The 27,225-nt window shown below is 45.4% G+C and overlaps 1 protein-coding gene across 3 annotated transcripts in view; it reads right to left on the minus strand.

Annotated features, from left to right (window-relative positions):
- The window catches only part of LOC135396498 (probable ATP-dependent RNA helicase DHX34), a 60,142-nt gene extending 37,903 nt beyond the window's left edge, over positions 1-22,239 (minus strand). For all 3 annotated transcript variants that reach the window (XR_010423405.1, XM_064627507.1, XM_064627506.1), the window contains exons 1-4: positions 21,677-22,239; positions 21,517-21,602; positions 18,938-19,698; positions 934-1,215 (exon numbers count right to left, since the gene is read on the minus strand). Coding sequence is in view for 2 of the 3 variants with exons in the window: in XM_064627507.1 (XP_064483577.1) it covers positions 934-1,215; positions 18,938-19,698; positions 21,517-21,602; positions 21,677-21,912 (1,365 nt within the window). In the remaining variant the exon portion in view is untranslated. The remainder of the gene's footprint in view (positions 1-933; positions 1,216-18,937; positions 19,699-21,516; positions 21,603-21,676) is intronic.
- Between the last annotated feature and the right edge of the window lie 4,986 nt (positions 22,240-27,225).

Consider the following 27,225-nt stretch of genomic DNA (forward strand, 5'->3'; position numbering starts at 1 on the left):
CCTCAGGCGCGGACGCCGTCTGTGAGGCTGTAACTATGAGCAGCCCGACTAAAGTTGCCTCAGTTCTGTCAGAGGTACCGTAGCCACAATATCGAGAGCATTTTAAATTAATCGGAACAAAGGAGAACGGGAATCTTGAGCTGAAATGTCTCCACTGTGAGCCGAAGACGAAGTTTCTAAGCGTCTCATCGGTCCCTGTCTCGGTTACCCCCAGTTTAGGCGTTCCTTTCAATATTTTGCCTGCAATTACGTATGATTACCCAAGAAGGGATGTCTCTGTGGCTCTAGAGTGACACCTATTATGAGCCAAAGGCGAAAGATATGGTCTGCGTACAGAATTGCAAAAAGTAACTGCACCCGTTCTCAGATACTTTTCCAAGGTATTTGTAACTGTATCTCGGTAATTTTCCTGTCAGTAACTCTAACTGTAGCTTAATTACTTTTGAAGCTGAGTATCTGTAACTGTAACTTAGTTACTTTTGAAAAGTAACTTTAACAACCCTGGTGGTCAGATTGTACAAGCCATGCACATGTCGGCCATTGTATGGACATGAAAAATATACACAAAAAGGTCTTTTAACCCTATGCCACACTCAGAAGCTACCTTCATTCTGAATGATAGTGTTCTCCGATCTGATTTGAGTTGAAATTTTGCTTTTTGCAAATAGAAACTCAGTTATGCTGCAGATAAAATGCGGGTGTGCTCGCACAGTGGCTGCGGGTAGTGTGGGTACGAATTTCCTCACCCGCACTCACCTCTACATATCACGGTGTGACCAAGCACAGAGAGAGATCCCACCCCAGAATGTGTGGTGCTCGCAAAGTACCGAGATAGGTATCTGAGGTGGCAGGTTACGGGAATGTTGGAAAGCCCAACATGGTAGTACGCTTTGATATCGTGTTCCTCAAGAAGCAACGTTTCAATTTCCCAACCTTGTCCTGATCTGCAAGGGGAAGAGTGCTGTGAAGAGGCAGAATGATCCAATTTCCATTCTGGTCTGCGTACTGTTGAGCAGCTTCTTGTACAGCAGAGATCTCCGCAGTGCCACTGAGAAACACCAAGAGGTCCCCACGCTCAGTGGACGGGTACTTCTGGTCTATCAGGTTCAAAAGACGTACATATGGAGCAGGATTCAAGCGGCCAGATTTGGAACGCAGCTCTTCTTTTGGCACTGGAATATGCTGGATGGATATGGGGAACAGTCGGCCTGGCACCTGGATAAAAAGTCAGTTGCAGTCAGAAGCAAAAATGCTGTCATGAAACTCCACAAGAGCTTTTGTTGATGTTGTCTCAGATATTGAGCAAAAGCAGAAACTACTCACTCATTTTGGCATATGTACATACAACAAACGTAGAGAAGCAAAACAAAAGCATTTCTGTTAGAACCATTATGATGCAGTGTGTTTCCTAAAAAATATCAGTTATTTTCCCATGGTGTATATTGCCACGTATCGTCTTTGGGGCAACCACACGCAACAACAACAACAGGCAACGAGGCGTCAAATGACGGGCTGGGGCCCGCGACACGTCGCGCTACATGGCAAGCGATCCTTCTGGAAGCATCTGCTCCTTCACTCGCATCAATCTCAAGGACGGACCGACGACCTTGGAGAGGCCTCTGTATTTCCTTCTCTCCACCGACGCGTGTTTTCTACAATGTTCACCGCTGTGTATAAAAGCTTGTGAGCTCCCAGTCGGAGCATTCTTTTTACCTTAGTTCTGTCTAAGAGCTACCGCTCTTGAGTTAGCCAGCTAAGCAGCTAGAATAAAGCATTCGCCGATTATTCGCCGTCTCACTCGCCTGTTTTCATCCGTGACATATCTGGTGGAAGTGCGGGGCAATCCCTGCTCAACGGCCTGGAAGAACAGTAACGACTGAGTCGAAGAAAGCGTGGTCTACCGCTGAATATATTTCAAATTGCCGGGAGTAGACATCTTTAATAGTTTGAAACGCGCCGGCTTTCAACAAACATAACAAAATACAGTTAACGTTTCGGGTCCCATTCGAGTCCCATCATCAGAATGACGCTGTCCTGGTCATCACCGGGTATTTACGTAGAAGAGGAGCGTAGCATTCTGGGAGGGGGCCTGGTTGTCGATTGAAACACAAAAGCGAAAGAAGCTATCAATCGACAACCAGGCCCCCTCCCAGAATGCTACGCTCCTCTTCTACGTAAATACCCGGTGACGACCAGGTGGTTCGGGAAGAAGTACGAGCTCTCCTCCGCCCAGAAGGAACAGGAGCTCCTTTGGCCTCCATCCGGGCGATAATCAAGGAGGAGGTGCAGCAGGCACTTCAAGCACCGCCACCCGTCGCCGAGGTACCAAAGCCAACCTACGCCGCTGCACTACGACAGCCACCGCAGGCAGCGCAGTACGGCAACAGCTGGGCGCATTCGCAACCCGCCCAACCTGCACCACTCAGCTACCCGCCACGCGCACAAGGCACTCGCAAGACAGATGTATGGCGAACGTCAGACTTGAGGCTGCTTTGTTACCACTATGGCGAAGCCAATCATGTCTACCGCCGTTGCCCGTACCGACGACTGGGTCTACCCGGATTTTCACCCGACCCCCCCGCCCTCAGCGCGGTAGTCGCCCCGCCGCAATTGAAGACTATCTACGGCAGCAGAATGCTTCTGCTGGCTCACGACATGACCTGTCCCCGAGCGTCCCCCACCGCAGCAGGTCGCCAGGAAGAGCATGTTCACAGTCACCGGCAAGACGACCTGTGTGGCGCAGCCCTAACCGGGAAAACTGAAGACTTCAGCTCCGGGAGGTGAAGCTGCGGACCGACGAAAAGTTACAATTCCTCCAACTCGACGAACAGCAACGCAGCACCGCTCGAAAAATTACCAATAACCTGCAAATACTCATCGACGGCCATGAGACGACCGCGTTAATCGATACCAGTGCCGACGACTCTGTTATGAGTGCTACGTTGGCTAAGAAGCTTCGCAAGGTGCAAACGAAGTGGGATGAGCCTGACATCAGGACTGCTGGTGGACACGTAAAACCCCGACTGGCCGATGCACGGCAGTTATACAAGTGCGACATCCAGTCGACATCCAGTACGTCGTCAGCTTCGTCGTCCTGCCGAACTGCCCACGTGACGTCATCCTCGGAATGGACTTTCTACAAGAAAATAAAGCGGTCATCGACTTCACCAATGGAGTAATTTCCTTAGAGACGCCAGAAGGGGAAGATGACGATAATGCGTGGCTGACGCGTATAAGCCCGGAGAAGCGCACAAATACGCATGTGGCAACTATAGCAAGTCAGCGGGTCAACCTTCCTCCCTTGCCATCCCGTATTATTACTGCTGTGAGTGACACAGCCCCGAATGGCTCTGTTGGCCGAAGGAAACATTCATCTCCTCCTACAACGCGGCATCGGGATAGCAAGAGGAATTGTGCCTGTCAGAGACGGAAAAATGCAGCTACTGATTACGAACTTTAGCCAGGAACCGCAGCATCTCACAAGTGGCACAAAAATAGCTGTTCCTGGACAGTACACGCACCGACTGCGCCACAGAACACCACGACCGCCCGTTCAACATAAACCCTCAACTAACTGTGGTGCAGAAGCACACCCTTCTGCAAGTACTACAGGCTTCGAGTGACTATTTCGCCACTTCGTGCGACAGACGACGGTAGGAAAGCATCGCATCATAGTCGACGAAGATGTCCGGCCGATTCATCGTATGCCGTATCGGGTGTCACCTAAAGAGCGAGAAGCCATCCGAGCACAAGTAGAAGAAATGCTGGACGACGACATTATCCAGCCGTCGACCAGTCCGTGGGCGTCGCCGGTAGTACTCGTGAAGACAAAAGACGGAACACCCAGGTTCTGCGTCGACTACCGAAAACTCAACGACGAAAAAAAACTACGTTTACCTATCGACGTACCGACGACACACTCGATTGTCTCTAAAATGCGAAGTTCTCCTCCATGGACCTTAAGACGGGGTACTGGCAAGTGGAAGTCGACAAACGCGATCGTGACAAACCGGCCTTCCTTAATCCGGATGGGCTTTACAAATTCAAGGTTATGCCGTTTGGCCTCTGCACAGCTCCAGCTACGTTTCAACGTGTCATGGACACCGTACTGGCCGGGTTAAAATGGCAAACCTGCCTTGTGTACCTCGACGACGTCATCATGAAAAAATGGAACCCGAGAAAGGGACAGAGGAGGGACGACACGACACGTTCTCGACACGACACGATGACACGACTCGAGAACGTGTCGTGTCCTCCCTCCTCTGTCCCTTTCTCGGGTTCCATTTTTTCACCATGTACCAGCTGGCCTGCACCCTTGCCCTTTTGCCATGACGTCGTCGTCTTCGCAAGAACCTTCGAGGAAGACATAGAACGACTGAAACAAGTTCTCGAGGCCATCAAAGCTGCGGGACTATCGCTAAAACCTGAAAAATGTCGATTCGCCTACCAAGAACTCATGTTTCTCGGCCATCTCGTAAGCGGCGACGGCATACGCCCGGATCCTGAAAAGACAGCAGCTATCGCCAATTACCCTGTTCCTTCTAACGTTAAAGACGTACGAAGCTTCCTTGGTCTCTGCGCCTACTATCGCCGACGCACTGACAAAGGATGGAGCTTCTTATGGAGCAACGGGCCTTCGACGAATTAAAGACACGCCTCCAGACTGCACCTGTGCTGGCACACTTCGACCCTAACGCCGAAACCGAAATACACACCGACGCAAGCAATGAAGGTCTCGGGGCAGTGCTGGTTCAACTACAAGATTGCCTCGAACGTGTCATCGCTTACGCAAGCAGAACGCTGTCCAGGGCCGAGAAAAACTACTCGACAACAGAGAAGGAGTGCCTTGCACTTATATGGGCCATTACGAAGCTGCGTCCCTACTTATACGGACGCCCGTTCAAAGTAGTGACAGACCATCCGTCGGGTCGATTAGCACGGTGGAGTCTTCGGCTACAGGAGTACGACGTCACCATCACCTACAAGTCGGGAAGAAAGCACAACGACGCAGACTGCTTGTCGCAGGCACCACTCGAGAGAACAGATAGCGGCGACGAGATCGATGACAGCTTCCTGGGCCTCGTCAATGCGACCATTATGGCTTCAGAACACCACAGCGACCCAGAACTGAGGCCTCTCATCAACCACTTGCAAACTCGCGCTGGCAATGTCCCTGCCGTCTTCAGACGATCGCTCCCCAGCTTCTCTCCATACGTAACGGTGTCCTCTACAAACAGAATCACGAGTCACAAGGCGCTACATGGCTTCTAGTTGTACCTTCAGGGATGCGCCCGGAAATCCCCGCATCCTGTCATGACGAGTCATTTTCGGTTCACCTGGGGTACAGCAGAACACTGGCCCGCATAAGAGAAAAATACTAGTGGCCAAAGCTATCCATCAGTATGTGAGAATGTGTAGGGAATGTCAACGCCGAAAAACGCCACCAGTGCGTCTGATCTGGATACCTTCAGCCGATTCCGTCGGCACCGTTTGATGGGGATGGACCTACTCGGACCCTTCCCGCGATCGTCTTCCAGAAATCGTTGGATAATCGTGGTGAGGGACTACCTAACACGCTATGCCAAGACAAAAGCCCTCCCTCAAGGGACTGCCGCTGAAGTGGCGAAGTTCTTCGTTGAATGCATTGTACTCCGGCACGGAGCTCCCACAACCATAATCACCGACAGAGGAACAGCATTCACGAGCAGACTCACCCAAGAAATTCTCCGCCTCAGCCATACCGTCCACCGCAGAACGACGGCGTATCATCCACAAACAAACGGCCTCACCGAGCGCCTAAACAAAACTCTTGCCGACATGATTTCGATGTGGGTGTAGAAAAAAATGGTCCCGGAAAGAAGGGTTCCACTGGCAAAAGGCGGAAAAAAAGGTCCCGCAGGCATGGAATGGTTTTGCCATCGCTTGTGCACAAAAGCACATCTTTGGTGTGACAGATGATGCGCCTCAGACAGAGATAGTTATTATGCTTATTATGTTTTGTGAATACGGTGTTTTATTTGCGTTTTTTTTTCTTGCTTTGAATTGCCTAGTTGTAGGACCTGACTACCCCGCTTGACTAAAATTCCTACCCCAAAGTCGGCAATAACTCGATCGGTAGCTGGCTTCGGGTAGTAGCTTCGGTTGGCGCTTACACTTGAAGTCATTCTCTTTTCCGGAGTTCTTAGACCTAGGTCAGTAAACTTCTTGTCTGTGTAACCTACTCTAGCCTAAGCGTGGTACTGGTGAAAAGCTTTCTGTCCTTCGGTTAGCGCTTACACTTGACGTTATTCTCTTTTCCGGCTTTGGCCGGAGTTCTTTTTGTCTGTGTAATCTACTCTATCCCAGGCGTGGTCAGGAGGCGGCCTCGAATAAAAGTATGCGGGTTATACCAGTGGGGTGGGGTGGGGTATATTATATATGGGGTATATATGGGGTGGGGGGAGTGTTAAAGAAACCTCAGTAAAGCCACGTACTGAAAAAAACTAAGTGAATCTATGTCGTTCTCTGTTTTATGTTTCAATGCGCGAAGTGTTGTAAATAAAAAATCTGATGTTGAAGCAATGCTGATTGAACACAATTCAGATATTATTGCTATTACGGAAACTTGGCTTTCCGACCAGATTAGTTCGGACGAGATATTCCCTGACGACTATGTTGTGATTAGGAAGGACAGGTCATCCCGAGGAGGGGGTGTTGCACTGTTGGTTAAGAAAAATTTAGAATTCATTGTCCTCCCTCCTACCAGTCTAGAAAGTGCTTGGTGTAAACTAAACACAGCAATTGGAAATGTGATTATAGGAGTTGTTTATAGGCCCCCTAACGCCGCTCCATCTGTGTTAGAGACGCTCAATGACTACCTAAGTGACTTAATCAAAAATAATCAGAAGATAATTGTGTGCGGTGATTTTAACCTGGAAGGTGTAGACTGGAATAACCTTACCAGAGGTACTTGTAGGGACAGACACAGTGCTGATGTATTAATTGACATTGCTTTCAAACATAATCTGCAACAAGTAGTGTCTGACCCTACGAGAGTTACATCAGCCACATCTTCCTTGCTTGACCTGATGTTCGTTAATCCAACCATGATGGATTTCCGATGTGACATTATCGAAGGCATATCTGATCACAAGGCTGTCCTGCTTAATTGTTCTTTTATGGTTAGTTCCCCACAAAAGTTCTGGCGTTATCTCACTCCTAACAGGAGAAGCATGAATCAAATACCTGCGAGTAGGACCCTCACTGCAGATTCCTTCAATGACCACTTCGTCTCAGTGTACTCTGTTGACGACAACAGTAGCCCATCGCATGTCAATGACAAAGAAATCCCTCAAATCCCTGATGTGTCTTTTAATTCGCCTGGTATTTTGTCCCTCCTGCTCAGCCTAGATACGAAAAAGAGCGAAGGGCCTGACGGTATCCCAAATGCCTTTTTAAAGCGCTATGCGGAGTGGATATCACTTTATTTAGAGTTAATATTCCGGAAGGTATACGATTCAGGACAAATTCCTCGTGCTTGGAAGTTAGCAAAGATAATACCAGTTCCAAAAAAATCTGAAGCGTTATCAGTCAATGATTATCGGCCTATTTCATTGCTGTCTAGTTGTTCGAAGATTTTTGAGCACATAGTATACTGTCATTTGTCTGGTTTCTTAGAAGAACATTCTGTGTTAAGCAGACTTCAGTATGGTTTTCGAAAGCGTTCTTCAACAACTTACCAACTCATCGAGTTTGTACATGATATTGCGATGTCTATTAATTCCTCTAAAGAGATGGACGTGATTTTTCTAGACCTGGAGAAAGCGTTCGACAGAGTGTCGCACTCAAAGCTACTCTTAAAACTTCGCTCCGTTTTTAAAAATAGTAAACTCATATCATGCCTAGAATCATACCTCACTGAAAGGCGGCAATTCGTATATTTTGATGGTTCACGTTCTCGTACGTCTACTGTAAGTTCCGGAGTCCCTCAAGGATCAGTCCTTGGGCCCTTGTTCTTCCTTCTATATATAAATGATTTGCCAAACGTAGTTTCCGTTGATATCAAGCTTTTCGCAGACGATTGCGTGCTGTATAAAGAGATAAGTTCACATCAAGACCAAGAATGCCTACAATCTTCTCTTGACTCTGTAAAAAATTGGTGCGATTCTTGGCAGATGTCCATTAACACACAAAAAAGCGTCCACATGAAGATAACAGCGAAAAAGAAAAATGTCTTTCCCTCCAAGTATTCCGTCAGTGGGCGGCCTCTACAGAAGGTCGGTAAACACAAGTACCTAGGCCTTACAATTAGCGAGGATCTGAAATGGGATCAACACATAGCTGAAGTCATTAGTAGGGCCAGTAGAAAGCTTTACATGCTGAGGAGAAATCTTGGTAGTGCTGATCGGCAGGTAAAGCTTATTGCTTACGAAACACTAGTACGTTCCATTATTGACTATGGGTCTCTCGTCTGGTTCCCAGAGATAGGAGCAAAGATAAAAGAACTTGAGCTAATTCAAAGGAAAGCAATCCGGTTTGTAAATAACAAATATTCTCGTTTCGATTCTCCAACTCGTATGCTCCAAGAGGCAGGAATCTTGAGCCTCCATGCTAGAAACAAAATACAACGTCTTAAACTCCTTTGGTCCATACTTAATGACGAGACTTGTATTGCAAAACGCAAGTATCTAACATTATCTAACGTTGGTAGTCGTCGCACTAAGCACACTAAACATTTGGTGCAATACCGCTTTAGGACCAACTGCTTGCGGCATTCTTTTTTCCCCAAAACCATTGATAACTGGAATGGCTTGCCACAGGTAGCTATTGACTGCGGCACTCTCACTTCTTTTGTAGCATGCATCACTGAACTCCTTCGGGAGCCATGATTATGTCCATCCTTTCGTCTTGTATTTATTTTATTTTCAGTGCATTTATTTACTCTTGCTACTTATTTAGTATATGGGCAGTGCACAGCCCTCGGTTGTTTTTGTAATTTAGAGATGTAGTTTAGTGTTGTATTTGTATGTCCCTCCTTCTACGGCGCATGCGCCAGAAGTATTATAAATAAAAAAAATATGTTTACTGAAAAAAAAAAAAAAAATACTAATAATGATAACTACAAGGAAAGAACAGAAAAGAACACAGGAGTGACAATAAAAAACTTGTTTCGGCACTAGTTCATAGACTGTTCATGCACGGTATGCACGAACGTACTAAGAGTATTCAGAAGAATGTGCGGGAGAAAGAAAATAACGGCTGGGTCCGGTACCATTTTTTCCTGTCTTACTATAGCATTGTGACATGTAATTGCCCGCTGTTTTTGTTCTTGAATAAATCCAAGCGTATTTGTGCACTAATGTCATCTGTCCCGCACCGATCGAGTTACTGCCAACTTTGGGGTAGCAATTTTAAACAAGCGGGGTAGTCATGTGCTACTACTACGCAATTCACTACGCAATTTATAATTTGTAATGTATTGAATGTCTAAATAAAGCACTTATCTATCTAAAAATTCAAAGCAATAAAAGAAAGAGGAAAATAAAACACCGTGTTCACAAAATATAATACATATATCACTGTCACACCAAAGATGTGTGTTTAAGCGATGGCAAAGCTATATCGCCTGCCCGCGGGACCATTTTTTCCACCTTGTGCCACCGGGACCCTTCTTTCCGGGACCATTTTTTCCGGGACCATTTTTTCCGGGACCGCTTTTTCCGGATCCCTTTCGATGTACGTTGACGTAGAGCACAAGACGTGGGACGAAATACTGCCGTACGTCACGTTCGCTTACAACACGGCAGTCCAAGAAACAACCGGGTTCACGACGTTTCACCTTATGCACGGACATGATGCAGAAACGATGCTCGACGCGATGCTGCCTCACAAGCCCAGTGAAGAAGAAAGCAATACCCTGGACTTCACCCAACGAGCTGAGGAAGCTCGCCAGGCTACGGATCGGACAGCAACAATGCGAGGATACGAGGAGGTACAATCTACGTCGACGAAACACACAGTTTAGCCCAGGAGACCTGGTATGGGTGTGGACTCCGATCCGACGACGAGGGTTAAGCGAGAAACTTCTCAAACGCTATTTCGGCCCATACAAAATACTCCGACGCATGTTTACATACATTATGATGATGATGATGATGATTGGGAGTTTTGTGGCGCAGCGACAACTAGGCATACATTATGGTTAGGGAGTGACTTTTTTGGGTTAAACCCGATTCCGCCCGGTTATTCCCCCCCCCGAACTGACCTCTGACAAATTCGGGTTAAACCCGATTTCTCCTCGAATTTCAGTCACTATGAAATCCTCAAATGACGTTTCCACTGAAGACGAACAAAGGTCGCCACGTGTACACCTGTAAGAATAGGTCACTTACGTTCCCAGCAATACACCCACGTGTGTCAACACTGTCTATGCCTTCGGGGATTACAGCTGGAAAGTCACGATCCCGCAAAAAAATAAAAATATCGAAGAGAGATTAGGAAAGGACTTAACAGACAAGAGGAGAAACAAAAACACCCGATAACACCCGAAGGCACAATTATCGCCTGATTTCTCCCCGAATTACAGATTTAAAAATAGCGCCCGATTTTTATCCCCCGAATCTGAGAAAGGCATTTAACTCGAAAAAGTCACTCCCTAATTAGGGTGCTTAGACGTCACAAACTAAATATGTTTCTGCCACTAAATCTGTCACGAAATGCCAATAAGCGATATATGGGTATAACAAAAAAGAGAACAGCAAAGCCACGTATATATCAACACATGTATTTATAGGCTCTACCAGACTGCCATTTGTGCACTACAGTGCCCTTTAATTGCATCTTGTAGGTATTGTAGGTAGGTAAGAGAGCTTCAGGACCAGCAACTGGTGATGTCTTTTCGAAGCACGTGGAGCAAACACCCCGCACTGTGGAGTCATGTTGAGGCCAATATTTCCCTATTTCGTAAGAAAACCAGCGACTTGTTCTTTGTAGAGCTGCCGTGCCCACATGTCGTCGTGAAAATGCTTGCTGAATGTGCTCATGTAATTTTGCAACTACTGCTCCAGTGTGGTGACGTCGAAACAAACCCAGGTCCTATTCAAACTAAGCAGCTAGAGACCGTGTTGCAGATGCTACAGGACTTAACTAATCGATCTTCTGCAATTGAAAAAGGCCAGGCTGAGCTTATGAACGCCGTAGCTGAAGTGCAAAGGTCTCAAGAGTGAAATGTCCTGTAAAATTACTGATATCTGTGGACGTTTAGCGGCAGTTGAAGCCAATGTTTCTTCTTTGGAACAGGCGAAACAAGATATTGCTAAGCTTAAGTCAGATAATCAGTCGCTTAGGGCACGTCTTTCTGATTTCGAGGACCGTTCCAGACGCAATAATCTTGTATTTTACGGCATACCCGACGACAAATCTGAAACGTGGACCCAATCCGAGACAAAGCTACTGTCTCTCATAAATGATAACTTGGGAATCCATGTCTCTAGTGATTCAGTCGAGCGCTGTCATAGAATCGGAGCGTACACTGATTGTAGGCCAAGGCCAATTATTGCGAAGTTGGCGTCATTCAAAACGAGTGAGACTATTTATCAAGCTAGGCATAATTTGAGGGATTTGAAGATTGCTGTGTCCGAAGACTTTAGTACCAATACCAGACTTGCTCGGAAGAAGTTAATCGAATATGGCAAATCGTGCAATGCCCCTTTTAAGCTGAAATACAATAAGTTGTATATCAATATGAAATGTTTTTGTTATGACCTCGTTAGTGACACTATTTCTGAAATTCATACGTACATTCAGAATGGTTCAAGTGTGCTTGAGAGGTCCAATATCTCAACTGCGCGAAGTACAGAAAGCCATGCTTCAACCCAGGCAACACAGCCTTCTATCTCCAGTTCACGTCAGCTTCGATCGAGTCGATAGGAAATCCCCAGGGGCACTGAAAGGTGTCACGGCACGCGCCTGTCTATTGTATATACAAACATTAGAAGCTTAATAAACAAACGTGATGAACTCAGCTCATTCATCGACACCACTGAGGCCGACGTAGTTGTCCTTACTGAAACATGGCTCTCAACCAAAATATCAAATTGTGAGCTGTTTAATTGTGAGAAAGTGTTTGCGGTGTATAGAGCCGACAGAGGATTAAGGGTTGGTGGCGGAGTACTGATCGCCGTATCAGAGTCTTTATTATCTGCTGTTGTTAATGTCCCTACCACGCTGGAGATGCTTTGGGTCTCAGTTGGTTCACATCATAACAAAATCATTGTCGGCGTGTGTTATCGTCCACCATCGTCTGATAATAACTTTGTTGACAATCTACATGACGCACTAAATATTGTCACGACGCGATTTCCGTCTGTACCAGTGTTCCTTCTTGGTGACTTCAATTATCCAGGTATCTTATGGAATGTTGAGCCACCTGGCGTCCCATCATCCAATGATGCTTGCGCTTTTGTTCGCCTGTGTGATGATTTCCATTTTAACCAAATTGTTCTGAACCCGACTCGCGTTACTGCTACTACTTCAAACATTCTTGATTTAGTCCTTACCACAACTCCTGACCTCGCATCACCTGTAGTACATTCCGATGGTTTAAGTGATGTCTCATTACTGCATTTCTTTGTACAAACTCACTTACATACGCACGAAACTCATTCGCAACTATAAGAGAGCCAATCTCGCAGCTATCAGTGATGAACTGTGTAACTTCCTTGATTGCTTCATAGATGGCTTTGATGATCGCTCGGTTGAGTCGAACTGGTTGATGTTCAAGACGAAATTAACGCAGCTTATGGATAAGCACATTCCTGTAAGCGTCATCCGCATACGAAATGAATCACCATGGTACAACCGCACTTTAAAACGACTAAAAAACAAGAAGAAGCGGCTTTATCGTCAAGCCAGAAGAACGTCATCTCCCCAGAAGTGGGAGCAATATACTGCTTCTCTGAACGCTTATAGTGCTGCTCTTAAAAATGCGAAGTCCAATTTTTTTTCAAGTCAGTTACCCTCCATGCTAGCCGAATCTCCCAGGAAGTTTTGGAACACGGTAAACCCTAAGAATAAGTTGCAGATTTCCTTGCTTGATTCAGCTGGCAACCTACAGTCTGACCAGAGGTGCGCAGGCATTTTGAACATGGCTTTTTCTAACTCCTTCAGCTCAGTTTGTAACATACAATGCCCTCCACTCAGTATGCGAAACATACCGCCCATGGACCCCATCATTGTCGATGACGTGGGAATTGGCAAGATCATCGATTCATTACCATTGTCATCCAGTGCGGGCAGCGATTTGATTACTCCAAAACTTCTGAAAAGCACTATTGTCTACTCATCAATTTTTCTCTCTAAAATATTTCAACAATCATTGCTTGAAGGACAAGTTCCCATTGACTGGAAGTTGGGTAAGATCATCCCAATACACAAATCAGGCGATAAACAATCCCCCAATAATTACAGACCTATTTCATTAACATCCGTGCCGTGTAAAGTACTTGAGCATATCATCTACTCTCATTTAGTGCGTCACCTAGAAGAGAATGCTTTTTTCAGCGATTCCCAGCACGGGTTTCGCAAATCATTTTCCTGTGAGACGCAACTTGCTTGTTTTGCTCACGATCTCCACATAGCGTTAGATCGGTCCTCAGTTATAGATTGTATTTTCCTTGATTTTAAACGCGCCTTCGACAAGGTTTCGCACCAGTTACTGCTTCATAAGCTCAACTTCCTCAATATTAATCCCCAGGTTCTGGAGTGGATTCGGTCTTTCTTGAGCGATCGGTTCCAATATGTAACGGCTAACAATTACGATTCCAATCTAATCCCAGTCCTTTCCGGTGTTCCCCAGGGTTCGGTGTTGGGCCCACTTCTTTTTCTCATATACATTAACGATTTACCCAACAGCCTTCGTTCAAACATAAAACTGTTCGCTGATGACTGCGTGCTATATCGTGAAATTACGAAGAGTGACGACGCCAGCATTCTCCAATCTGATTTAGACCACGTCCTTGATTGGTGTAACACATGGCGTATGGAGCTCAATATTAATAAATGCAAGCACCTTAGAGTTTGCCGCAAAACCTCAAACTATTCAGAGTACAGCATCAGCAACACCATACTTGAACACGTTTCATCATATAAATATCTAGGCGTTCATATCACATCGGACTTATCTTGGCGCACGCATATTGAACACATTATCAGTAGTGGCAATCGCACTCTGGGTTACATCAAACGTAATTTTTATCTAGTACCTCTTCATCTAAAGTTAACACTGTACAAAACACTCATTAGACCAAAACTCGAATACGGGGCAGCTATCTGGGACCCTTATCAAGAATCGCTCGTTCACGCTATTGAAGCTGTTCAGAATCGATCAGCACGTTTCATTCTCGGCAATTACAATCGCATCGCTAGTGTATCATCAATGAAAAGTAGCCTCCATATCCCACCTCTGTCTGTGCGCCGTAAATTGAGTCGCCTGAACCTCTTTCATAAAATCTATCACCACAACCCTTCGTTGAAGGAATCGCTCATTCTCCCACCTCATTACATATCGCGTCGCGTCGATAATAGCCAGAAAGTGGGTATTCATCGCTGTGCAACTACAACGTTTTCTGAGTCCTTCATACCTAGAACATCGCTTCAGTGGAACCAACTGCCATCATCATTAACATCAATAACTGACATTACACTCTTCAAGAAATCAGTAGCAATTCATTACTCTGCCAGTGATTAGTTTTGCTAGGCCACCTTGTCTGCGTGTTTTATTTTTTTTTTTTTGCATTTTTATGTTATGATTGAAATTGCCTTGTATGTGCCTGTCGTTTCTTCTTTAGTTTCTTGTCCCACTCCCCTCTGTAAAGCTTATGCCCTGAGGGTACCAAAATAAATAAATAAATAAATAAATAGATGCGACAATGCACCACTGCCTCATGTAAGAGAATACAATCTCCTTTGTGACCCTATCACCAATCCCCAAATAAGGCCTGGAATTCATAAGGGGCACTAGGGCACAGCTTATCTACTGTGCACAAATAAGGGAATAGTAATTGTTCTAATCCAATACATATTACCTTTATAATCATTGAGAATATGTGACAGTACACACTGATACTTTAGCATTGCCTATCAGCTGGAAGTGCTGCAGGGTAGCACTATTTGTACTGTGAAGAACGGCACCTGATGAAAATGTGCTGGGAGCAGGGGATCAAATCTACACCCTCCAATTTCCTGTAAGAAATGCTGCACCGTGCCTTTAAAAGATACCTTTACACTACACCAACATCAACAGGCCAAGCTTCACACAGGCTACTATGTTACAACTGGGTCATTCCACGCCAAGTGATCCAGTGATGCTGCTCGACCACCGACGATTTTCTCGAAAAAAAATCAGAGTTCATTGTGGTGGTAGACGTATTCGAAATAAAAAATATTAGCCTCAAATGGCGAGCCGTTCCGATGCTAGGGGGTTCTGAAGTTCGTGCTTCGAGCAAAAAACGTGCCCCTCTGGAAGCGTGTTATGAGCATTCTACACCACCGAAGAAACCCAAAATTTAAGCGTCTTTTTTGGAATGAAAATGCCCCCAACTGACCGAGTCTCAATAGTCTAACGGAAAATTTGGGATTTGTGGGATTGTGGGAAACACTTCAATATTTGCCCAACTTTGACATTTTTTATAAAAATAACTACAGCATCTATCAAAACGGAATTGTGCAGGTGTAAAGTCCCTCAGGAGTAGGCTGTAATAAAAAAATATTAACCCTTTTCTCAACAATCTAGGTGTTGTAAAAAATTTGTAAATTCGCGGAAATCCTTAACCACATTTCAGGGTTAAAATTTTCAATAGCAATAGCAAGCTAGAAAGATGCACTTCACACAGAACTATAGAAGAACTCCTCATTTATGCATGTAGAAAAAATCAGGAAAGTTTTTTCGTTGATAAACTGAAGAAATCCTTTTTTTTTCAGCGCCATACTCGTGACATAGGCTTTGCAGCGGAGTCAGCGAATATAAGCGCATGCTGATCCTGCTGGCCTCGAAAAACCTTGAGGTGAAACTCAAATTTTAGCAAAAGGAATGCAGGAAAGTTTTCTGAAAGTGAACTAAGTCAATATTTTGCATATAGAGGAGCTCTTTCAACCAGCTCCAAAGGACAGCTCAAGTTCACTTTGACTACTCATTTCCCTTTTTCCCTTTTGCTGCCTGCCGCCATGCTGCTTAAAATATGTCTATAAATTTCGACCATGTACACCTTCAGTTCCTTTTTGCGCCCCTCCTTCCTTCGAGTCACAGAAATTAGTACTTCCATTGAGATATCACCCACCCTGTACTTAAAGGGCGGTTTTATGAGCAAAGTCAAAGCTTCCATTTCAATTTCGTTTATGGTCACCGAGATCATCAGGTGTCAAGAATTGGTTTCTGAAGCTTTTGCTGCGAGCCTCTTCAACGTTTCCCCCGATACTGTCACAGGGATCCTTCCCAATCACACAAAAAATGCCAAGAAGCTGATACCAAAGTCATATATATGGGGCAGAGATTGACGAATTTTTTGTTTTGTTTTTATGCTATGACGCGGCACCACCTGTAAAATACTCAATGTGAAACTTTCTAAATGTGAGGATTGTTCACGGTGAAGCGTTGTAGGAGTTGCCTTTGAAAAACGTGCACAGCTGAGTTGTCATGCGTTAGTGAGTCTGATATCACATATAAGTCTTGTGCTGTAGGTCTTTGTCCTGTCTGTCAACATCACGGAAATAAACGATAGGATGAACAGTATCCTGGCCATCATGCCAGTACGCATTTTCTGTCGCGCCTGGACCGAAGGCATACGATGTGCTGAGCGGCAATGCTCGAACCGCAGAACTGGAGTAATTCAGCGGATTTCACCATGTGCGGTTATGGTAGTGCAGTGGCCAAAGCTACACGGCGGAGGATCATTAGGGTCATGCCTGAAAACATAGACAAGAAAAAAAGGTTTTACAGAAATTACACGCATGATTTTAAGAAAATGTCACGGAAGAAAATGGGGTCACTGTGACACCAGGGGGGAATCAAATCAAATGATATATGAAGAGCGAGTTCCGATACACTACAGGTTAATTTTAGGGGCAAAAATATCTATCGCCATATGTGCTGTAGCTGAATTTCCTTGAAGATATACTAGTCGTTGTAATCCCATAGAGGAACTTTCATATGGAATACCAGTCGCGAACAAACGAGAAGGAGAGAAAAGCCAGGTAATGGAATATGTTGCTCTAATTCGTTGTTTCCCGTGAAACGGTTAGGGTAAAACAAGCTATGGTAAAAGGGGGAGAGCGATTCGACACTCACTGCTATGGGTGTCCTTCGCTGGTGCTAGTAGTCGCCGAAGTGTCACCGGCGTCCATAGGTTCAAGATATCCGATAGTGCAATGACGACCACCATCAAAAAGTGGCGGTCTAACAAACCAGCAACACAAGTTGCACGTGTGCGAGTCTGTCGAAATTGAAACTGTCTCTTAAAACTGCTAATATAGGATATTCCTGCGCAGAATGTGTTGTACATTTGAGTTCCAAAAAGGAACAAGGACGGAGTCAAACTGCTGCCATAAGACATTGTATGTGTACCTCGTGCGGACTGCCCTCTGACCAAGTCCGCCAGGAAAGATAAACAAGGCAGTGAACATGAGAAGTGAAAGGAGAGCCTTGAACCGTCCGAAAGCATGTGAAGATGAGTCACCCGGCTGGCCGAAAACCGGATACTCCAAACAGAGTCTACTTCCAGAATGCCTGTGAGACATATCCTCACAAGTGCTCATTCTTTCGTGCATTTGAGCGTATGTGTGGTCGGTAGTTTCAGCGAACTGTGTGCAGCCCCGTCATTGAGATAGTCAAAAGAGCTCTAGCGAAATAGGCAAATTACCTTCGCAATATTGACTCATTCCACTTGTAGAACAGCTTCCAGCATTCCTTTTGCTAAAACTTGAGTTTCACCTCAAGGTTTTTCGAGGCCAGCAGGATCAGCAAGCGCTTATACTCGCTGACCGCGCCGCAAAGCCTACGTCGCAAGGATGGCGCCGAAATAAAAATATTTCTTCAGTTTATAAAAAAAAAAAAAACTTCAAAATTTTTTTCTCCACGCATAAATGAGGAGTTCTTCTACAGTTCTGTGTGAAGCGCATCTTTCTAGCTTGTTATCGCCATTGAAAATTTTAACCCTGAAATGTGGACTTTTTAAGGATTTCCGAGAATTTACGAATTTTTTACAACACCTAGATAGTTGAGAAAGGGTTCATATATCTTTTATTACCGACTACTCCTGAGGCACTTCACACCTGAAAAATTTAGTTTTGGTAGATGGTGTAATTATTTTTATAAAAAACGTTGAAGTTGGGCAAATTTTGAAGTGTTTCCCACAATCCTGCAAATCCCAAATTTTGCGGTAGACTATTGAGACTCGGTCAGTTGGTGGCATCGTCCTTCTAGAAAAGACGTTTAAATTTTGGGTTTCTTTTGTGGTGTAGAACGCTCACAACACACTTCCAGAGGGGCACGGTTTCTGCTCTAAGCGTGAACTTCAGAGCCCCCTAGCGTCGGAACGCCTCGCTATTCGAGGCTAATATTTTGGATTTGGGATACGTCTACCACCACAATAATCTCCGATTTTTTTCGTGAAAATCGGCGGTGGTCGAGCAGCATCGCTGGCTCACTTGGCGTGGAATGACCCGACTGCAAGTAGACCAGGTTACTACATCGCCTGAGAGAAATGGTACCAGCCTTGATTATGTTTGGTTGTTTCAACGCGACTTTGACTAGGGGATACACACACATTTGATGTGAACCTTAACTATAGCAATTATTATCCTGCTCAAAACATTGTTTTCTCAGTTATCATTTGGGAAATCTTGTTCAGCAGTGAGAAAACGTCCTCAACAGCGAGTGTAATCGCTTACAAAACACAAACCTTACCTGAACAACTTGGCAATTATGGAAGTATCGAGCAAATAACTGAATGTTGATGGTTGCTGACATCAGAATGACCTTCAAGTCGTCCCTGTGCTGCACCAAGCACTTGATGACACCGAGCAGTATGTCACAAGTGAGATGACGCTCGTGAATCTCATCCAAGAGGATCACTTTATAGTCCTTAAGCATGGCGTCACCACTTAACAGTCTCAGCAACAAGCCTTCTGTTACAAACAGCATCTTGGTATGCTTGCTGCGGTGCTTCTCGAAACGAATCTGGTAACCAATGTGCGTCCCATACTCGTTTAAAGTCTCGAAAGCTACACGCTTGCAGAGTGAAATTGCGGCTATTCTTCGTGGTTGTGTGCAGACAATTCCTTCGTAACCAGCATCCAACAGATACTGTGGAATCTGGGTCGACTTTCCACAACCTGTGTCACCAGCAACCAGAACAACCTGGTTCTCCTTCAGAGCGCCCAGTATGGTTCCCCGATGCTGCGCGATCGGGAGATTTCGCTGGAATTCACGTAACTTAATTAGTCTGTCAAATTTCTGCTTTTCCAGGAAATTCAGGTAGAGGTGGAAGACCTTGCGAACTTCTTCGACGTCCACTTCCTGTAGAGATTCTCGAGAATCGTACTCGGACACAATACCTGCGTTCAACATAAGCTCTCGTGCGGATCCTGAGAACACAGAGATGTTGACCTTGTAGACAGGGTTGTAGTGTTGCGGGATGCCCAAAGAGATTGAGGGACGATCATGTTCTAGAAAAATTGTGGGAAGGACCCATAAGAATCCAGTGTTTGATCTATCTCACATTGAAAATGCAGTCGAACCTCGTTAATGTGCCAATGTGTAATAATGTGTCGTTTTATGACCATTTTGTCCGGGAACCATTCCCTCCTCGTGTAAATCCTCCTCGTTACTGTGAGAATTGACCATCCGACAATTATACTGAGGTTTTCTGCTCAAATGGGGGTCAAACACGCACATTCTACCCTCGATATTATGACAGCTGGTAGTTGAACAAGTGATTCTCCTTTCCTACAAGTGCTCTGTGGTTTTGGATGACGCATGTCAAAGGAGCCAAAGACTCACTTCCGCGGATTTTCTGCAAATTTGTCAGCAATTGTTGTTGCGTTACAGTGCGTTTCAAGTGCTCTATGCAGTAAAATGACCACGAGGAACACATTTCCACAATGAAAATGTTAGCTAGACTTGTGAAATTTCAGAGTTCAATTCAAGAAAATAAATTTCCATAGATTGAAATTAAATAAAAATAGTACCAATATGTGGCAACTGTTCCTGGCACAAAAAAATTCCCTTGACTGCATGACGTCATTTACTATGATTTTCGACTATGGCTGGTGGACCACTCTGTAGAAGCTCTAAGGTTGGGCTGGAACACAACCAAGCACCTGTTCACACAGAAGAGTGCAAGCATATCCTGACTACTTAGGAGCGGTAATTTTCTATGGCGCGGAAAAAGGATCAGCGGGATCTAAACATTTACAGGATGGTGCACTTGGAACATAAAAGGCCATGGATTATGACTCTTTGAATGCGACTGCTTCAATATTTTACGTAACAAGAATGCTAGCTGCATAAAATTATTTCTATATATGTACTCGGTGAGTATTTCTCATGTACTTCCATGTGCACCACACAGTCACAAATCTACTTGCCACTGTTTAGTACAGGCCCCGACAAAAGTTTATGGAAAACGTGAGCAGTGTATTTTCTCCTTGGCGCAACGCCCTAGTGGCAAGCAGAAGCGGGCTTGTTCAGAGGGGCGGAGGAGGGCAACAGCAGCGACACCAATTCAAACCACCTTTCGAGCACATCCAAGCCATACCGAAACTACCGCAGTGTGTCACTGTGTCACTACCAGCGCACATGCTCACCCCCCTGAACAAGTAAACGAGCCCATTCCCGCTCGCCGGTAGGGTGTCGCACGAAGGAGAAAATACACTGCTCGCGTTTTCCATAAACTTTTGTCGGGACCTGTACAACACGTTTTAGAATTTAGAATGTTTTGTACTGTGGCTCATGGGATACACGGCCATTTAAGACTTATTTCAAATTTTAATACGACTTCCAGGGCTCTTTAAGACAGACAATTTGTTGCTTAGTTAACAAAAATGTGCAAACAAAAATATTGCTTCTAAAAGGATGAAAGAATTTGATGAGTGCAATATTACTAGGTCAAAGTCAGCCTATGTTGTACTTTTGTGTAGGGCAAGTGTGTTTTGTGTGTACTAGAAGCGGTGCATGTACCTGACACCCCCTATCCCACAGTCACTGGCCCTAAGATATACCGACGTACGCTACGGTAAAAATGCTAGGGTGCAGGAGAGCTGGGGCATTGTAAAACGCCGAAAAAAACCTGGGACAATTAAGAAGCGAGAGGCCATGGTAGTACAAGACGTACTACACAGAGAACTACTACACTAGACAGAGTACGTGCTGTGCGTGTTTCTTTTTGCTCCTTGACAAAGGTTTTTCGTCGTTGTCCATACGCTAACTTTGCAAATCCAAACCATAGGAAGTGCTTCCTGACAAGAATTTCGTTGGAACTCTACCTGAACAGTCTTGGCTGCAATGCTTGTGTTTTTGGGTCTGGTATTTTTTTAAGAACGTCCAGAAATCGTTGTACTGCTTCGAGTCCCTGAAAATTATAAACAGCAAACGTACACCAAAAGAGAAGGTGTCAGCAATCGTTGTCGAACATGGGTAATATACCTCAGAATTGGGCTACTGTCACCAAAAAAGATGCTTGAAATTTCACGTCGGAAGCGCGAGAAGTCTTTCTCGGCTTCCTGCGGGACATCTCGTACATGTTCAGCAGCTGGCCTGCTCCTGGAGCTTTCCTCAAGTCGTTCCCTTTTGTGATGACTTTTTTTCGTGTAAACTCGGGAGAGTTTATCTTTTTCGCGCCGTCCTTTTTTGTGCTTATCGTGTTCACGACGTCCTTCCATGTCGTCAGCGAAATTGCAAAATTCCCATATCGGACCCCCCTCCTGGGAACAAGGCTAACCGGAAGTCGCGTGTCCCTAGTAATAAATTGCGCTGTAATGTGCAAATTCTGTAGTGAGGTTAGGTTAGGTTAGGTGAAACACAAACGCCCGTTAGGCTCAGCAATAATGAACGATACCGTCGAAATTACAGACGGTATAGACAGTAGTGCTCTATCGATAACAGAATTATCTAATGGACGTTGTCTTGCGACAAATCTTCAAATCATACATAGCTGCACGGTTCTATAGTTCACTTTCGCCTTCTGCGCCGGGTTGGATAGGCTTGGCTTGGATTCTTCCGAGCATATGTATGTATCCGTGTGGTCCGTGTGTGTATCAAACGTGGTATCACGTATCACCTTCGACTTCATAAACCTTCAGTTCTAGTTTCGTTTACAATGCCTGTGCTCAGGGTGTCGAACCGTTTTCGTTCCGGTTCTATCAGAAACGGTCCGGTACCGGTTCTGCTGCGGAGCAAAAAAATAACAGTTCATACCGGTTTTAACCGGTTCCGCTTCTGGTGTGCATATTCATTCCCAGAAAAAAAAAATCAATGTTGCAAAATGTAAACCCGTTTATTCCGCATACATGGTATTCAATATTAATAGGCGGCTGAGAAATAGACCTCTACCTGTTTGTAACCAAATGACGTCATAATGTTCGACAGCGCCACGAGTTTGGTAGAGTTGAACTACGTTCAATGCTAGTGGCGAACAAGGTCGCGCCCGAAAGCCACGGTCTTGAGGGGATTACGATGGTCTCTGAAAAGACCTTCGGTCCTTCTTTCAATAGGAGGCAGCGAACAATTGCCCATTCATAGAACCCAGCTCTCCCATTCCGATCTGTTTTGGTTTCGGTGTGTCTACCAACGTCATGATGACGTTTCTTGGGTAGAGGTTTATTGGTAGCTCCTGGTTCCTGTAGGGGACTGTCTGTTCAAATAGGCTTTCTCCTTTCTTGAAGCGCATGACATAGACGGACTTGTTTGTCGTGATGTCATACGAAAAGTACTTTCTTGCTGGATTGGTGCGATCGCGTCCCATCCGAATGTCTGTTGTTGCTTCCTAGCCAGCAACCACCACCGCACGAATACGACGCAAATCGAGGGACTATTCTCTAGAGATCTGGCCTAGGATTTTCCCTCTCCCTCGCGCGCCCCGCCCACCCGGAGCGCGCCAATGGGAGGACGCGTGGGCGGAGTCGGCGTTCATTGCCATCTGGGGGCAGAGGTTCGAACGTAGACGGAGACGTGCTTTTCGCGATGTCGCTTTCCACTGGGTCGTTCCATCCACCATGGCCCTGAGTTGGCCCGTGTTCCAGAGATGGCGCTGCTCGATCTGTGAACCTAGAGTCACTGTACCAGTACGGGTACTGTACGGGTACAGTGACTCTATGTGAACTTAGGGACGCGCGTTCGTTGGGACCACGAAAATGGTCGGCGATAAGTACTGTGTCTGAGCGATGGCCGCGTTTGTTTGTTTGGTTGGTTGTTTTTGCTTTTAATGAACGTTGTATGATGGCTTGTTTTTGCTTTTAATAAACGCTTCATGATCAGCGTCTCTGAGCGATGGCCGCGTTTGTTTGTTTGTTTTTGCTTTTAATGAACGTTTTATGATGGCTTGTTTTTGCTTTTAATGAAAGTTTTATGATGGCTTGTTTTTGCTTTTAATAAACGCTTCATGATTGGCGTCTTTGAGCGATGCTCGCGTTTGTTTGTTTTTGCTTTTAATAAACGCTTCATGATTGGCGTCTTTGAGCGATGCCCGCGTTTGTTTGTTTGTTTTTGCTTTTAATAAACGCTTCATGATCGGCGTCCCTGAGCGCATCGCACACGAATCGCATGACATGCTCAATAAAAGGGAAGGCACACGCCAAAGAACGCCCTATTATCAACCAAACACGGGCGCAACGATTCCGCGGACGTCTTATCAAGATCATTCTAACAGCGCGTGTTCCATATGTTTAACAAAGCAAACAAACGCGGGCATCGCCCAAGGACGCCGATCATGAAGAGTTTATTAAAAGCAAAAACAAGCCATCATAAAACGTTCATTAAAAGCAAAAACAACCAACCAAACAAACAAACGCGGCCATCGCTCAGACACAGTACTTATCGCCGACCATTTTCGTGGTCCCAACGAACGCGCGTCCCTAGGTTCACAGATCGAGCAGCGCCATCTCTGGAACATGGGCCAACTCAGGGCCATGATGGATGGAACGACCCAGTGGACGTAGCATCGCGAAAAGCACGTCTCCGTCTACGTTCGAACCTCTGCCCCCAGATGGCAATGAAAGTCGACTCCGCCCACGTGTCCTCCCATTGGCGCGCTCCGGGTGGGCGGGGCGCGCGAGGGAGAGGGAAAATCCTAGGCCAGATCTCTAGAGAATAGTCGGAGCATTTTTGTTGTTCCAGTGTGGTGAACTAGAATGAATTGTGTGCTGAACGGCGACTGAAACCGTGTCGTGACGAAGGACCTGCCGCTAGGTGGCTACCAAGGGCTCGGCCCGCTGCCGCTGATTGCGCCCTCAAGGCCACGTGACCGCATGCGCAAAGAGCACCTGGGAGCGCCAGTGAGTTCCCGCGATGGCCGAAATAGACCTCTACCTGTTTGTAAACAAATGACGTCATAATGTTCGACAGCGCCACGAGAGTTTGGTAGAGTTGAACTACGTTCAAAGCTAGTGGCGAACAAGGTCGCGCCCGAAAGCCACGGTCTTGGGGGGATTACGATGGTCTTTGAAAAGGACGCGACCTTCGGTCCTACTTTTCTTTCAGTAGGAGGAAGCGAACAATTGATAATTCGTGGAACCCAGCTCTCCCCTTCCGATCTGTTTTGGTTTCGGTGTGTCTACCGACGTCATGATGACGTTTCTCAGGTAGAGGCAACCTGGCAGATACAGGGGGAGAGAGAAAAAAAATGTGGGCGTGCTCATACGTCACGCTTCGGAGATATGATCACGACGGACGGAGGAGTTCGCGTTTTGGAATGTTGTGGTAAAGGCACCCAGACAGCACAATGTACTGAAAGTCGAGTGCAATAGGGGTGGACGGGTAGGTGAAAGGCCTTGAACGCACTCCTGAATCTAAAGAGGATTGATAGGACACATACCGTCCACCCCTATTGCACTTGACTTTCAGTACATTGTGCTGCTTGGGCAGTGTTTCAATGCCTTTCGATTCCTTCTTGGGATAATCGGGAGATAATTTTCTTCGGGGGATAAGGAATATCTCTGGTTCTGCTACATCGCTTCTGCGCAAAACCCCCTAATTAAAGAGGTTAATTAATGAATTTTAGGTAATTAGTGACCTTGTAGATACATACTTTCTTCGAGAGGGTGTTCGCCTAGCCATATATAACTTAAAGAAAAAAAAAGAAAGAAATAAATAAAAGGGAGGAATGGAGTGGACTTTCACTGCTGCAAGCTTGTAGAAGATACTAAAAAAGTATTCAAGTCAAGATACTAAATACTGCCTTTTAAAAGTATTTGTAAGTTTTTTTCCCAAAACCACTTAAGGCAAAGTAACTCGAGTAGAGTATTCTTGTTATGTACAATTCTGTGTGACGCTCTCACATGTTTTATGGGGTAGCACAACGGCATTCCATTCCAGTCTCCTTGGGTACATCACACAGATACGTTATGTATAAATTAATGTATATGGAGGTGACTTCGATAGTCATAAAGTTATACTTGAGGTAGTTTGCATTCACAGCAGAGTACATACTCGTTTGCTGCTTGCTGCTTGTCTGTATATGCCCAGCCCCTATTTGGTAATAAAATACCTCCGTTTTGAGACATGTTGGAAGGCTGCTAAAATTTTGGCTGCAGGGGTTTTTACACGTCATTGTTGTACAACCCAACATGATGCGCTTGTGGTATAATGCAATGATACACTGGTGCACAATGTATAAACTTTTGGGCGCGACAGACTGACCATCGTGACACACGCTCTGAAAGTGGCACAAATCCTTCCACACTCATGCCCCTGAAGTTTTGCTTAAGACGCCATTTCCAAAGACAGCGTCATGTACTAATAGATGCAGAGTATTTGGAAAATCAGTCAGATTCCTCAGCCAATTCTTGACATCAAATTATGCAAACAGAAGAACATCTCCTTATTTACTTCATAACAGTTAATCGTTTGACAAGCAAAAGTCGGGGTGTACTATGTATTTGTCGCGAACATCATACTAGAGGTAGTAGAAGGTGAGATCCTGTTTAGACAGAAAGTCACAGTCCGTAGGAACACTGTCTCTTTTATACATTCGTCGTAGAAGCAATGGTTTTTGCTTACGATTTCAGAACAGGGCTTATACCCTATGTCACTGCTCTCGCCCTTTCCCGGCTTTTTGCGATGCAATAAGCTTTCTATTTCACAGTTGATATATGATCATAATGAATCAGCTGGACTAGAAAGCATGGTATGCTTTCTAGTCCAGCTGACTCATTCTGATTATATATCAACTGTGAAACAGAATTTCTGGATCATTTTTGTGTATTGGTCTTCATATTCTTTAAGATTGTTGCATCGCGAAAAGCTGGGAAAGGGGGAGAGCAGTGATACAGTGTAGATACCTTGTTCTGTTTTCCTCTTTGGTACCATTACCAAAGGGGAAAACAAAAACAGGTCCAGCAGAATAGACTCTTGCTACTGGCTGAGGAGAGCGTCTCTTAAAACGAGGGTGCATTCTCAGCGCAACGTCCTTAGTGTTCGCTCCATGCTGAGCAGTGACCTGTACTTTGTTTTCATGCACGTCACCACAGAGCAGCCAAGTTCGCAAAGTACATCATGACTGATAAAAGAGAGTGAGAGAGAGAACTTTCATAACTTTAGTGCTCAGGAGCAGATGTCCTCCTAATAAATCCGGCCAAATTTTGGAAGATAGCTTCAGCAGAACCAGCAATACCAAAGGGGGTCAAGTCCGGGCCACTCCGTGAACGCTGGTAAATCTGCGGCGGCCCACCTGGTGCTGGGGGTCACTATGCGTTAGAATGTGAGGTGCCCTTTTGTGTTGACATGGCATGCCGAGACTGGGAGGTGACCCGGGTTCGAATCTCGGACGAAGCTGTGCTGTCTGAGGCTGGGCTTTCCTCGTACACTTTAAGACAAATGTCAGCACAGTTGCCTATGAAGTCGGCCCAGAACGCCCCCCCCGCCCGAGCAGCATGTGCCGCAAGACAGGCGGGCAGATCGCTCCGAAGTATCCACTACCTTTTATGCTACGCAGACACTGCATACCGTCCTATTTTGATACAGCATTCAGGGTTGCCCCC

Source organism: Ornithodoros turicata, chromosome 6 (genome assembly GCF_037126465.1).
Source record: "Ornithodoros turicata isolate Travis chromosome 6, ASM3712646v1, whole genome shotgun sequence".
In the NCBI taxonomy this organism is placed as follows: Eukaryota; Metazoa; Arthropoda; class Arachnida; order Ixodida; family Argasidae; genus Ornithodoros; species Ornithodoros turicata.